Raw genomic sequence first — 15,418 nt, forward strand, 5'->3', positions numbered from 1 at the left:
GTATCAGCTGTCTTTACCCTGAATACCACCCCTCTCCTTGCCTTCCCTATGGCTGGCTTCCTCTGGCCCCAGGCAGTGGGATTATAAAGTGTGTAATGATAGCATGGATGGACCAGAAGAGAGGGGAGGTCTCTCACTGTCTGCCTGCCTGGGAATGCTCCTCTGTGGGCAGGCTGTCTAGACTCTGTGGCCTGGCTCGGTTTTCCTCCAGGCGATGGGAAGAGGTTATATTGCCCCTAGACGCTGATTTTGGATTTCCCTCAAACAGTTAAGGATTAGGATTGGGGGAGGGAAAACTGATCCTAGATCTGCAAGTTGGGAAAACTTCACCCCATAGCCTGGGAGGGAGGAAGCTTTAATTTACAGCAAATACAGGCCATCTCAGCCTGAGCATCAACAAGCGGTAATGAAGATTTAGCTGCCCTGCTCCGATACATCAAACAAAAGGAGCTTTGCAGAAGTGTAACATCAATTATGAACACAAAGATCAATTAGGTCATAATCTAATTAAAAGCACAGACGAAAAAAGCACTGGCCCAGTCAATATCTCACCAGATGGAAAATACAATGGATAATAGGCTACTGGTCTGGTACACACCTACACTCTTAGAAAAAAGGGTTAGCTGTCCCTATATGAGAACCCTTTTTGGTTCCATGTAGAACCCTCTGTGGAAAGGGTTCTACATTGAACTCAAAAGGGTGCTACCTAGAACCAAACGTCTTCTACTTGATACCAAAAGGGTTCTCCTATGGGGACAGCCAAAGAACCCTTTTGGGTTCTAGATAGCACATTTTCTTCTAAGAAGACTCCTTTATAACAATGATCTATTATGAAAATCTGAATACCAGACCAGGAAATGATTTCTTATTCATTCACCCTTGCAAGTTGGATGAGAATCAATGGAAATGTGACATGGAGACCTTGTGCAATGAGTTAAAAACCACTGAGGGGATGAGGTAATCTAAATTCAGAATAGTGCTTTATTGCCAGAGCCTGTGTGCCTATAGGAACAATGGAGTCCAAAACTGCCGGGGGGAAGAAAATAATCGATGTGCAGGTAGATTTTCATTACACATACTGTTCCAACAGCACAGTGATAATAATAATTACTGTCTGGAACAGAATAGCACATAGGACCCTGACAGTGAGGTTAGTTCCCTATTCTTTTCCTACTCACACAGCCGATAGAAAAGCTACAGTTCTGTGCCAGTGTATTTCCTGCCATCAACATGACAATCATGCAGCTTTCATTTCACCGTCTCATTAACTCAGAATCCTCGCTACCACACGGCGAGATCTCTAGCTTTGAGCAGATTACCTCCAATATCTGTTCCCTGAAATCTACGTAATCACCCCAAAATGCAATACAAATACAGACATTGGACATGGAAATTCAGCAATATCATAAAATGAATGGATATGATGAAAACGCAAGGACCTCTATCTGAGCTCTGACTGTATAATAATGAGGTGAGCAAATTGTGGGCCAGCTATTGTACCACAGCTTCCGCAGTGAATTAGCAAAAGAAAACACAGTCTGATAAGACTTAAGAGTGTACGTCAGCAGGCAGACAGGTATTAAAATGACTGAGGCACTTCTGGTTTTGATAACCTCATCAGAATAATGCATGAGGGTGACTGGGAGTCTGGCTGTCCGTGCATCTGGCTGCCCAGCCCGGGGGTGGCTAAGTAAAAGCCTAGCACCTGACCTGCTAAATATCTTGTCTGTACAAGCATATCTTCCCCCTGCTACCGCCAGTGCAGCACAGGCCAGGCCCAAACGCCATGGCCTGGAGATAGCTAGCTAGCAGCATAGAATATTACATTTCACAACTTGAGCGTGGCTTAAGGAGAGGGTTAGAGGGATCCTCTCCGGGCTGCACTAGCTGTGTGTGCTCAGCCCAATATTGTCATGCCCTGACCTTGGTATTATTTGTTTTCTTTATTATTTTGGTTAGGTCAGGGTGTGACATGGGTGATTATATGTGTTTTACCCTGTCTAGGGCTTTTGTATGTTTATGGGGTTGTTCCAGTCTAGGGGTTTTGTATGTCTATGGTTGCCTAGATTGGTTCTCAATTAGAGGCAGCTGTTTACTGTTGTCTCTGATTGGGAACCATATCTAGGCAGCCATATTCCTTGAGTATTTCTTGGGTGATTATCTATGTCTATGGATGTTGCACTCTGTGTTGATAGCGGTCATGTTCATTTTGTTTGTTTCGTGTACTTTGTTATTTCGTCTTACATTAAAAGAATGTATTCACATCACGCTGCGCTTTGGTCCTCCGATCCTTACTACTCCTCCTCGTCAGAGGAGGAGGAAGAAGAGCGTGACAAATATACGTTAATTGGCAGCAGAAACACTTATTGACTCGCATGAGTTCCCCCCTCAACACTGATTACTCAGCCCTCCAGCTGCCTGGGCTCTTCATAAAATAGTGCACTCTATATGGGAATAGAGTGCCATTTGGGATTACCTATGTTACGCTCTGAGACCTGGAGGCTAAAGCCACCAAGCAATCACTCTAGTCTAAATACATAACTTTTTCTTAATACTACAAGAAACCGCAGTGAAGATTTTAGACATGATCAATACTAACTGTGAAAAAAAGAACAACCAGTCCTTAAAGATAATCTACATTTAAAAAGACATACTTTTTTGCCAGAGAATAACAAATGAGTTCCATGCAGTGGTGGGGATTGGGATATCACAGCAGGAATTCAGCTCAACGTAGCCATCTGAACCAGATCCCCCTGTGCTGTTGCAGATTTAGGCTGCATCCTATCCCCTATACAGCACCTTGCAAAAGTACTCATCCACCTTGCCGTTTTTCCTATTTTGTTGCATTACAACCTGTAATTTCGATTTCATCTAATGGAAATACACAAAATAGTCCAAATTGGTGAAGTGAAATGAAAAAAAAAATTATGTTTCAAAACATTCTAAAGAAGAAAAAAGTCCTGCGTGCATATGTATTCACCCCCTTTGCTATGAAGCCCCTAAACAAAATCTGGTGCAACCAATTACCTTCAGAAGTCACATAATTAGTTAAATAAAGTCCACCTGTTTGCAATCGAAGTGTCACATGATCTGTCACATGATCTCAGTATATATGCACCTGTTCTGAAAGGAGTCTACTGGCTAATTTGAGCTGAATTCCTGCTGTGATATCCCAATCCCCACCACTGCATGGAACTCATTTGTTATTCTCTGGCAAAAAAAGTATTTATATTTAAATGTCCTAGCGTAGTCAAAATGGCATTGAATGAGGGCAGTGGCTAGCACTCTCATGGAGTCCTTATCAAACAGCTTGGATTTTCTAGCCAAAAACTTAGACCTGGCATTAGCCTTCCCTAGCACTTCAGTGGCCATGCTCACAACTCCCAAGCTTCCATCAAGGATGCAACCCAGGTAGCTAACAGAGGTTTTAGTAGTCAGCACTTCACTCCCGAGCTCCAGTCTGATTTCAGAGGAACCTACACAATTTAGCTTTGGAGCCAAAAATAGTTGCCTCAGTTTTACCTAAGTGCAGGCTTATTATTTTCGGGCGGCAGCGTAGCCTAGTGGTTAGAGTGTTGGACTAGTAACCGCAAAGGTTGCAGTGTTCAAATCCTGCTGTTCCTAGGACATCATTGAAAATAAGAATTTGTTCTTAACTGACTTGCCTAGTTAAATAAAGGTAAAATAAAAATATCTCCAAGCCATTTGCTAATGTTAGTCAGCTCTGTGCTAAGTATGCTCTAATAGTTTTACTTTTATTAGTCACCAGAAGTGTAGAGTCCTCTGCATAAAGGAAAAGATGGCAAGAAAAAGCATCTTTCATATTGTTTTATATATAGTAAAAACAATAGAGGCCCAAGCACGCTCCTCTGCGGAATGCCACAACTCATTGATTTTGCCTGAGACAGTGAACCACTAACCTCTACTACTTACTCCCTAATAGGACTTTACCCAGCTTAGAGGGGTACTGCTTAAAACCCCAGTGCCTCCAGTTTGGAGATTAGGAGACAGTGGTTAACTGTATCAAAGGCCTTCTGTAGGTCAAGCAGTACCATTCCACACAGATTTCCCTCATCAATCTCTTTCCTGATGAAGTCAGTCAAGTGAAGTAGACATGAATCAGTGGAGTATGTTTTTCTAAAACCCGACTGAAAATCATACAGTAGACTTTGTTTGTTGACATATTCTTAACTTTGATCTTTGACTTTATCCCCTTCTTATACAGAGGTATAACTTTAGCTTGTTTCATGTCCCTGGGAAAGGTGCCTTGTTCAAGAGAGCGATATGTTTATGTTTATGTATCCAGGCCTGTGGCTTTGTAGCATTTAAACTCTGCTAGCATACTGGCTATTTTTGCTGTTTCTACCTTTGCAAAATAAAAAAAAGTTTGGCTGAACCCCTAACTCGGCCACAATATTTCTTGGCTTGGACGTTTCCATACAAACCAGAACTGAAACCAGAACAGTAGTACAAAAATAGTTGAATTCATTGGCAACCTCTGCTTTTTCATATACATATACATCTCCCCCCTGATGTTCAGTCCAATACTGTTTAGCTTGTTTTTGGTAGTACTACTACAGTCTAGTTCCTTGAATGATTTCCAAAGCTTTTTAGGGTCATTTTGGTTCTCAATGATTTATCAGCAAAGTAACCCCTCTTCGCTTCATCCATTCTGATATGTGCTTCATTTCTGTGATGTTTATGTAGGAGAAAATCAGGCTGCTCTTGGAATTCTTACATTTCTTTAAGGCCTTAGTCCTTGCTTGGATAGATTCTAGAATCCCATGATTAAACCAAGGGCTAGATCTCTGCTTTACTCTGACCTGTCTAATGGGACTATCCAGCACAGTCAATTTTACCCACTTGCTCCCTAAACATTGAGTCCTCTGATTCTAACAGTTTTTCCCTTTTAAAGTGATGCTAGAAAGGTTTTGTACAATTGCAGCCAGTAGTTTTGAAAGTAGCACTCATTAGTCAAAACCGGTATCCAAAAACTGTGCACAATTGTGTACGTCATCCATTTCGTATGATATGTTACGCCCATGTTATGTCTCCTGCAATTCAAATGATATGTTACGAATTTGTAGGTGCTTAAGATCCCGTCCATCTCTTTAAGAATCTATCAGTTACAACAATCAAATTCAGTACAGCTGTGATTCTTCTCACATCACTGCACTGTAAAATGTGTAAACAAACCTGTAGCTTCAGATGCGGTCAAATATATTGGCACCCTTGCACTTTACAATGGAGCAGAATGTTCCGTTTTTTTGTTTTCAAAACAGGTTGAAGGGATATTTTTACCCTGTAGGCACCTGCAGCTTACCACAGGTCAGAAAAATTACACAGTAAATGCAAAGCATTGCCTCCAACCAAATTAATTCGTATTTTGAAATCATGTTGTCCAGCCATACTTTAAAGTATTAAATCTCAATTTCAGTTTCGATTTTTTTGTCTTGGTCCTGTGCAGTTGTAAATCAAACAAATACACGTGTAAACACGCAACAGCCCTTTTGACCGACAGAAGCCCCAAGATGCTAATCCTGACCTTTCTCGAAAGACAGACAGACAGAGATATAACAAATGCTCACCCACCGACCATCAACCTGCTCTCTCCTCTCCTCTCCTCTCCTCTCCATACCTATCACATTCGCCACCATTCACTAGGTATATGAGATATATGATACAAATGTGTCAAACCATGTTTTTTTTCCCCAGGCATGGATACTGTCAAACAAGGACAGTCAGTCTTCACAACCAATCACTTGTTTCTAAGCCATTTCCTGGTCCTTCATCTTCTCATTAACTAGTATGTTATTATTATTATTATATTACAGTATATTATTATCACTTCCAAAGGAGAGGCCTCTCATACAGAAAATGTGATCTTAAACTAATAGTTTACTTCCGAGGGGGCATTGTACAACTCTTTGGGCTGTATAGTATGTCCCTTAAACCAAAAATAAGTAAAGAAGTGATCCCAGTAAAGGTTTGTGAGAAAGCTGACTCAGCATGTTACATTGTTTCAAGCAGGCAGTCTTTCAGTTTACAACAGTAGGGCTTCCGGAGGGAGTTCGGAACACACACCGCCCTGGGTGTCATCTTTCATGTTTAACACTCATCCCTGCAATCCTCTCCTCCATTCCCTGCCCCAGATAGGCATTTTGTCTTCCTCCCTACCTGCAGTAGGAGAGCCGGAGGGGCTGCATCCTATTCCCTACATAGTGCACTGGGCTCTGGACAACAGTAGCGCACTATATAAGTTATAGGGTGTCAATTTGGGATGCAACCCGAGGTGTCTGTTTTCACCAGCTGAGCGCAACAGAGGCTGCATCAAAGAGGGTAGATAAGTCCTTTGGAGGCCTAAGAACTCTCAATACTGTCTACAGGAGTGTTATGGGAGTGCTGCTGTAGCTACTGTAACAAGAGCACCCTATTCCCACAGTCTTCAGAGAAGTAGAGGGAATCAACAACCACGGAAGATCAACACTCACAGCGCAGCTGAGCAGCGGGTTTGAATTCCCCCTTATAACAACACGGAAAGCCTTTCTTCCCGAACACAGAGGCTATGTTCCAAACGGCACCCTATTCCCTATGTAGTGCCCATATGGCTGTGGTAGAAAGTAGTAGGCTATATAGGGAATAGGGTGACCCTTGTGAAAAACCACATGATTTCCCAAGAGAAATGTCCACGTTTTGCACATGTAACATTTTATTTCACGTGAAATTATGTGAAACCGTCTGGTTTTGAAACACTTCACATGATGATATTTCCCATTAAGTTGTGTGGATGTTTTTCACGAGTTTTCACAGGTGTTGCCCAGCAAACAAAAAAGTTGTCACACAGTTTTAAATCTAAATATTTTACATAAAGGATTACATTGTGTATGTTTATTCATACAGTAATTCTTACTCAACATGTCGTCACCTTGAATGTGAACTCACAACCTCGTGGTTCACAGCATTCCGATCTCTTGCTGAGCCACCATGTCTGTGTCAATAATTGATTCCACCTGTATTACTACACTTTGGACTTCAAAGTAAAAGTCAGCACTAAGTGATCATGTCAATTATAATCACTTTTATTAATTAAAGATGTTTACACTATTTTAGCTGAACAGCATACCGCCAACAGTACCATAAAACCTGTCGTACCATTTCATTTCTTCCCTTTAAAAAAAGTTACATGTTTTCACATGTGACAATCAAACTCTCACATGTGGAATTACCTTTTAGTTTACATTTGAACATTTAATTAGCAGTTTTACATGTGGAAAACATTGTCAAATGTCACGTGTAGTTTCATGGTGACACGTGTTGACATTTTATATCCCCATGTTGTCAAATTTATTTCACATGAGATCATGTTTTCACATGCTCACGTGTTATCATATTAACTTCACATCAGATCACATGTGAAATTCATGTGGTTTTTCTGAAAGGGAATCTTAAAGGTTTTTGAGTAAAGGTAATTATTACCCACAACTCAATAATTTCAGACAAAGTCCATTTAAAAAAAAATGTAATTGGATAAATAACTAGCTATAAAACTTTAAGTGGAACAAATAGATTCTTCAAATGCCAAGTCCTATGAACGTATCATCAATACACACAATTAAACTAATGAATACATTGTTTTTGACTACTCATTATTTTGGCAGACTTGAAATTAAAGCTCCTGAGGGTGTCTAGCTGTGGATGAAAATACTCAGAGTTTCTCGTCTTTGCTCTACGTTGTACTAACTTTAATTGGCTCTGAATTGGAAGGAACCTCATGCAAATAGTCAAATCTGGACCTGTGCCCATACTCACACCGTTTCTGTGAGGTGAAAACTTTGTTGGAGAGGCCGCAGCGAAAGCTTGAACTAAACCCCAAAAGGGAGAAGCATTGAGAAGAGAAAAACACCAAAAGTTTAACTTGCTTGTGATGGTGTATGAGAGGATGGAGAGGGGAGGACGGCTCATAGTAATCGCTGGAATGGAATTAATGTGTTTGGTACTGTTCCATTCCTTCCATTCCAGTCAATACAATGACCCTGCCCTCCAATCCAAAGTGACGTCATGGTGTGTGCGCATGTGTGCGTGCGTCCGTCCGTCCGTCCGTCCGTCTCTGTGTGCAGTGACGCAGTGCACTCTCTGCATCATGGTGACTCACTGGGTATCTGCTGGATCCTGTGGACCACCACAAAGGCATCGGAGAGGCCCACTTTCACCGGGTGATTGACGGAGCTGATCTGGGCCACCTCCATTGGAATCTGGAAGAGAGAGAGGAGGGAGACGGACATCCATCACCAGCCACCAGACCTGTCTATCTGACTGAGCCTGCTGGGAGTAGGACCCAAACCGACCTTAACCAGACAGAGGCCTGACAGTTCCTGATGCTGATGGAGGGTTGTGTCCCAGATGGCACTATTCCCTACACCCTACAGGCTCTGGTCAATAGTAGTGCACTATATAGGGAGTAGGTTGCCATTTGTGAAGCATCCTACAAACAATGGGACTTAATTTACTGGAAGGAACAAAGAGCTTGTTCAAATGGACTAATCTCCCAGGAAATCCATCAAAATGGAGGCGCAAATTAATAAGTCTGCAAAATAAGTCTGGCAGGCTCAAATTTGAGAATGTTGAGATCCTAGGAGAGAGACATTTATAGAGTGGTGAAAGTAGGTGAAATAAATAAGGGAAGTAAAAGCCACCATGAGGGTTGTCTTTACATGGAGGTGGAGAAGTGGAGTGGAAGAGTGGAGTTAAATAGAAGTACTCCCTGATTGAAATGGAAGAGAGAAAAAACATTCAAAAAAATACCTCTTTTGAAAGAGAACTTTTATGGGGCTTGTGATTATGATCGATGTATAACATATGTAATAATTGGATTTAATGGATTCCGTAATTGCGGCCTAACACATTTAGACATTTATCTGACAGAGAAGTCACTCTTGATTCCAACTCTCTTTCACTCAGTTCCTTTTTCTCCCTCTTCCCATTTTGCATTTTAATCGGCACCGTCACAGAATCTAGTAAACATAATCTCTCTCACATGCAGCGATGTCACAGTGATCCAAAACTTGAGACACGAGTTAGACTGTTATTAACCATATTAAACATATGGAAGCAGAATGGGGAGAGGAAGTAATATTTTCAGAGGGAGCGTCAATAACGACGGCCATTAAATGGTCAGTCACGGTAGCGACACATCGTGCCCTGAGTGAAAACAGAGGTTGATGAGCACGGTGCTTTATTCATCAATTCAATCAAGGAGAGAATTAAATAAGTGCTCTGTCGCCAAGAGAAAGTGAGGGTGAGGAAGGAGAGACCAAGAAAGAGGAACAGAAAGAGACGGAGAGAGAGAGCAGGGTGAGTGTGAAGAATTCCCTGCTTCTCACGAGATAGGTGTGACGCCATGTCACTCCTACACCCCTATGGGAGATACACGGAGAGATGAGCACTGAGAGTGAGAAAGAGATGGATAGAGGGAGAGGAGCAGCAAATAGAGAAAGTGAGTGGTAAATAAAGCCTAGATAGGAACAGAGAGACAGAGAGAGACTGACCTCTTTGTAGGCGAAGACAATCCTGCCGTCGCTGTGCAGTGTGGCCTGGAAGGTGAAGCTACCCAGGTTGTAGTTGTCTTGCAGGTGGACATGATCCCACTGGACCACCAGAGCAGTGCCTGAGAGAGAGGGACACAGTCACAACCATACAGAACTACACAGGGCTACACAGAACCACACTGAACCACACAGAACCACACGGGGCCTCACAGAACCACATAAAACTACACAGGGCCACATAAAACCACATAGATAGAACCAAACAGCGCCACACAGAACCCCTTAGAACCACACAGGACCATATAGAACCAGACTGAGAACCATTCCAGACCGCGTAGAACAACAGAGATCTGTTAGATAAAAATCAAGGAGACCAACGGCAGGGAAGGCTCCTTAAGTTTCAGACATTGATTGAGGCACCCAGGGTAGCCAAAATGAGTTGCGAACTGTGTCTTCCTTGTTACCATAGACTCTACAGGGAGATCAGCTTCACCTGTTCCAGTTTAGCAAAACTCCCTACAACATAACAGGCTGCTTCAAAGTATTTTTGAAGAATCAGTTGGAAGCTCACATGGAACTCATGGCACTGTACTGTACTAGCTACCCCCGGAGTGCAGGCCTCACGTTCATCTCTATGCTGTTTTGATTTAGTGTGGACTTCGGGGAGCCTTTGGACGTGAAAATGATGTCTTCATTCTCCTGTGCAACCAGCCAGTCATTTGGCCGGGAGCCAGAGCAATAAAGGTTTGTTAACACAAGTAATCAATTTTTCCTTCACACACCCAGAGCCCCTCTCTCCATCCAAAGTAAAGTGGAGATTTAGTTTCTCTGCTGACAGCTAGGAGTACCGGAGTCTAATGCTACAGGAAACCCCATAATAACCCACATCTGGCCTCCAGAAGGCTTCTGCATGGGGCTGATGCTGCAGGATTCGCAATGGCCTGGCGAGGGCATGGGGCTGTATGCTGGATGTAGAGAGGACAGGGACATGTCTGTGATTGTTACAGTAACTCCATCCCAAATGGAACCAAATTTCCTATATAGTGCACTACTTTTGACCAAGGCACACCCTGTCTGTTCTGAATTCTCTATCTAACTGAGAATGGCTCCTGCGGGGTGGGGGGCTAGGGGGGCTAGAGAGCGTGCTATGGAGTAGACTTGCATTGCTAGAGGTCCGCTCTATTTTGAAACAAATTTATATTTGTCTTAACCTCTCACAACCTAGAACTTCAAACATTGTCTGGCAATATGACAAAGGGAAAAAGCACCAAAAAAGGGGGCGCTAAACAAGATCATTTGAATGAGATAGACAACGAGCCAATTTTAACATCGCTGACCCACGAGGAGTTAGCTGAAGATGCTAGCTCCCAAGAGTTCCCCACAGAACCTACTGACTGCCATAAACTCACTAAGCAAGAAGGTGGACACAAGGTTGGCTGATATCTCAAAGAGTACTGGGAATTTGACTGAAACTGTGAAGGCAACTAAGGGCAGGGTGCATGAGGTTGAGCAGACAACAGTTGATCACGAGGCCAGGCTACAGGACAAAGAAACAGAGAAACAGTGCGCAACGTTAAAAAATGACGACAAAACCCTGAAAGCCCGATTGGAAATGCTTGAGTCGTATTCAAGATGCCAGACCATCCGAATATTTGGGATCCAGGAGGACACTGAGAAAGGGAAACCCACTGAATTTGTCTCGGAGCTGATACATTGCTGGGGAGTGAACACCATCCTGATCGACGCGCGAGTGAACACCATCCTGATCGACCGTGCGAGTGAACACCATCCTGATCGACCGTGCGAGTGAACACCATCCTGATCGACGCGCGAGTGAACACCATCCTGATCGACCGTGCGAGTGAACACCATCCTGATCGACCGTGCGAGTGAACACCATCCTGATCGACCGTGCGAGTGAACACCATCCTGATCGACGCGCGAGTGAACACCATCCTGATCGACCGTGCGAGTGAACACCATCCTGATCGACGCGCGAGTGAACACCATCCTGATCGACCATGCGAGTGAACACCATCCTGATCGACGCGCGAGTGAACACCATCCTGATCGACCGTGCGAGTGAACACCATCCTGATCGACGCGCGAGTGAACACCATCCTGATCGACCGTGCGAGTGAACACCATCCTGATCGACGCGCGAGTGAACACCATCCTGATCGACGCGCGAGTGAACACCATCCTGATCGACGCGCGAGTGAACACCATCCTGATCGACGCGCGAGTGAACACCATCCTGATCGACGCGCGAGTGAACACCATCCTGATCGACGCGCGAGTGAACACCATCCTGATCGACGCGCGAGTGAACACCATCCTGATCGACGCGCGAGTGAACACCATCCTGATCGACCGTGCGAGTGAACACCATCCTGATCGACGCGCGAGTGAACACCATCCTGATCGACCGTGCGAGTGAACACCATCCTGATCGACGCGCGAGTGAACACCATCCTGATCGACCGTGCGAGTGAACACCATCCTGATCGACCGTGCGAGTGAACACCATCCTGATCGACAGCGCACACAGATCACAGGCAACGAAGCCAGCCAAGGCGCGCATCCATGGCCATTCATGTTACTGTTGCACTATGGGCAAAAGTTCCCCCTTAACTACAACAGAGCCATAGTGTCTTTCTACCCATATTTTACCTTGGAGGTGAGGAACCAACGAAAAGAGTATGATGAGTTACGCAACAAATGCAGAGCGGCCAACATCCAATATGGATTCCTCTTCCCAGCCCAGTTTAAGGTGACAGTCGAGGGATCAACACATATGTTTGACAACCCAAAAGAGGCCGATCTGTACTTGTCAAGCAAGCTCCCTGGCTGAGGATACAGAACGACTGTGTCAAATGCCTAAATGGCCAAATACAGGCCAGGAATGTGTTTGAATTGTCTTTTCGATCAGAAGATCAGAAATTGGATCTTATAATGATGGGTGATATGTTGTGGCTTATATAGCCTATCATGTTTTAGCGTCACTCACCCCTAACGTGAGAGTTAAGTGTTATTTAATTTAGTTTATATGCTGAGAATCTATAGATGACGAGTTAGTTGAAGCTGTATGTCTAGACACCCTAAGGTTTGTGTGTTAGTCAAGGAGTGCTTCGTTTGGGAAGTCATGGGATGGGGTCTGTGTTTTATGTTCACATTTATTAATACAGGTGGCATGACGAGCTCCTGCAAGGCGGAACGTTTTTCATTTTGGGCTTTGTATGACAGCAACAATTTGCTCTAAAATAAGAAATGCCACATCGTGACCGAGCACAGAGTAGACCTGGTGGAATAAAGATAGTCAGCTGGAACTGTAATGGCTTAGGGCCTGTCGTGAAACGAGCTAAGATTTTTTTCTCATTTTAAATCACTGGACGCTGACATAGTGCTTCTTCAAGAAACTCATATTAAACGCTCCGCTCAGGCCAAGCTACGAGTCGGCTGGATCGGTCAGACATACCAGTCTACCTTTGATGCAGAAGCGAGAGGGGTAGCAATCCTGATAAGGAAAAACACTCCTTTTGTTTACTCATCCTCGATTTCAGATCCTAATGGTCGGTGTATTATTGTTGTTACTGGATTCAAAACCAATAACCTTGGTCAATTTATATGGAGCCAACTTCGATGATCCATTCTTTTTTTCAAAGGGTATTTAAGGCCATACCAAATATCTTGGATACAAGTCTTATTGTTGGAGATGACTTTAACTGTACGTTAGATCCTTTTTTAGATAAACAGCTATCAAGGTCACTTCAACAATCAAATGCCAGTGTCTGTCTAAATACATTGATGACAAACAACATATTGATATTTGGAAACTGACTCACCCAACAGATAGGGATTATTCTTTCTTTTCGTCAGTTCATAAATCATATTCCAGAATTGACAATTTTTTGTTGGACTCCAAACTAATTTCAGCAGCTGCGTCGGTTACTTATCACCCTATTCTAATTACGGACCACTATCCTCTGTCCATGGTGCTGAAACTCGACACTATGTCTACAGGTCGGCGACCCGTGACGCTAAGACGCATACCTGTTGAAAGACGAGACTTTTTGTCAGTATTTGAAGGAACAGATTGCCTTTTTCCTCTGAGCTAACGACGCGGGGGATGTTGACGACTCCACCCTTTGGGAATCTCTAAAGGCTGTGATTAGAGGTTACATTATTTCTTATACATCAGAGAGGAAGAAACGCACCAATACTAGGCTGGGAGAAATTGCAAGAGAGTTAGGGGAACAGGAGAACATTTTTAGGACGAATTCCTCGAATACAGTCCTTGAGAAGATCACAAAGTTGAAATATGAATACAATATCATCCTTTTGAAATGGGTGGGCTCTTTACTTGCTAGAACGCAACAAAGTTATGATCTTGAAAAAAGATAGAGATTCCATGGAGATGTCGTCTTATCGCCCCGTGTCGTTACTCCCCATAGAAAATAAGGTGTTGACAAAGATATTGGCAAACCGATTGAAAAATATATTTCTGACATCATATACCCTGACCAGACAGGTTTTTATCCCGGGCCGACAAATATGTTGAACTGTTTTTAATCAGGACAAGGTGACCGGAAACATGACCGAATACAAACAGTGTAGCTATTCCCTCCGCAAGGCAATCAAACAAGCTAAGCGTTAGTGTAGAGACAAAGTAGAATCGAATTCAATGGCTCAGACACAAGAGGTATGTGGCAGGGTCTACAGTCAATCACGGATTACAAAAAGAAAACCAGCCCAGTCATGGACCAGGATGTCTTGCTCCCAGGCAGACTAAATAACTTTTTGCCCGCTTTGAGGACAATACAGTGCCACTGACACGGCCCGCATCAAAAACATGCGGACTCTCCTTCACTGCAACCGAGGTGAGGAAAACATTTAAACGTCTTAACCCTCGCAAGGCTGCAGGCACAGACGACATCCCCAGCCACGCCCTCAGAGCATGCGCAGACCAGCTGGCTGGTGTGTTTACGGACATATTCAATCAATCCCTATCCCAGTCTGCTGTTCCCACATGCTTCAAGAGGGCCACCATTGTTCCTGTTCCCAAGAAAGCTAAGGTAACTGAGCTAAATGACTACCGCCCCGTAGCACTCAATTCCGTCATCATGAAGTGCTTTGAGAGACTAGTCCAAGGACCATATCACCTCCACCCTACCTGACACCCTAGACCCACTCCAATTTGCTTACCGCCCAAATAGGTCCACAGACGATGCAATCTCAACCACACTGCACACTGCCCTAACCCATCTGGACAAGAGGAATACCTATGTGAGAATGCTGTTCATCGACTACAGCTCAGCATTTAACACCATAGTACCCTCCAAACTCGTCATCAAGCTCGAAACCCTGGGTCTCGACCCTGCCCTGTGCAACTGGGTACTGGACTTCCTGACGGGCCGCCCCCAGGTGGTGAGGGTAGGTAACAACATCTCCACCCCGCTGATCCTCACTGGGGCCCCACAAGGGTGTGTTCTGAGCCCTCTCCTGTACTCCCAGTTCACCTACGACTGCGTGGCCACGCACGGCTCCAACTCAATCATCAAGTTTGCGGACGATACAACAGTGGTAGGCTTGATTACCAACAACGACGAGACAGCCTACAGGGAGGAGGTGAGGGCCCTCGGAGTGTGATGTCAGGAAAATAACCTCACACTCAACGTCAACAAAACTAAGGAGATGATTGTGGACTTCAGGAAACAGCAGGGGGAACACCCCACTATCCACATCGATGAAACAGTAGTGGAGAGGGTAGTAAGTTTTAAGTTCCTCGGCGTACACATCACAGACAAACTGAATTGGTCCAACCACACAGACAGCATCGTGAAGAAGGCGCAGCAGCGCCTCTTCAACCTCAG

At 44.0% G+C, this 15,418-nt stretch overlaps 1 protein-coding gene across 3 annotated transcripts in view; it reads right to left on the reverse strand.

The window, feature by feature from the left end:
• Window positions 1–15,418, reverse strand: part of LOC112215648 (plexin domain-containing protein 2) — a 208,812-nt gene that overhangs the window by 90,266 nt on the left and 103,128 nt on the right. For all 3 annotated transcript variants that reach the window (XM_042299153.1, XM_042299154.1, XM_024374850.2), the window contains exons 6-7: window positions 9,546–9,664; window positions 8,153–8,252 (exon numbers count right to left, since the gene is read on the reverse strand). In XM_042299153.1, coding sequence (XP_042155087.1) covers window positions 8,153–8,252; window positions 9,546–9,664 — 219 coding nt within the window. The remainder of the gene's footprint in view (window positions 1–8,152; window positions 8,253–9,545; window positions 9,665–15,418) is intronic.

Source organism: Oncorhynchus tshawytscha, linkage group LG16 (genome assembly GCF_018296145.1).
Source record: "Oncorhynchus tshawytscha isolate Ot180627B linkage group LG16, Otsh_v2.0, whole genome shotgun sequence".
In the NCBI taxonomy this organism is placed as follows: Eukaryota; Metazoa; Chordata; class Actinopteri; order Salmoniformes; family Salmonidae; genus Oncorhynchus; species Oncorhynchus tshawytscha.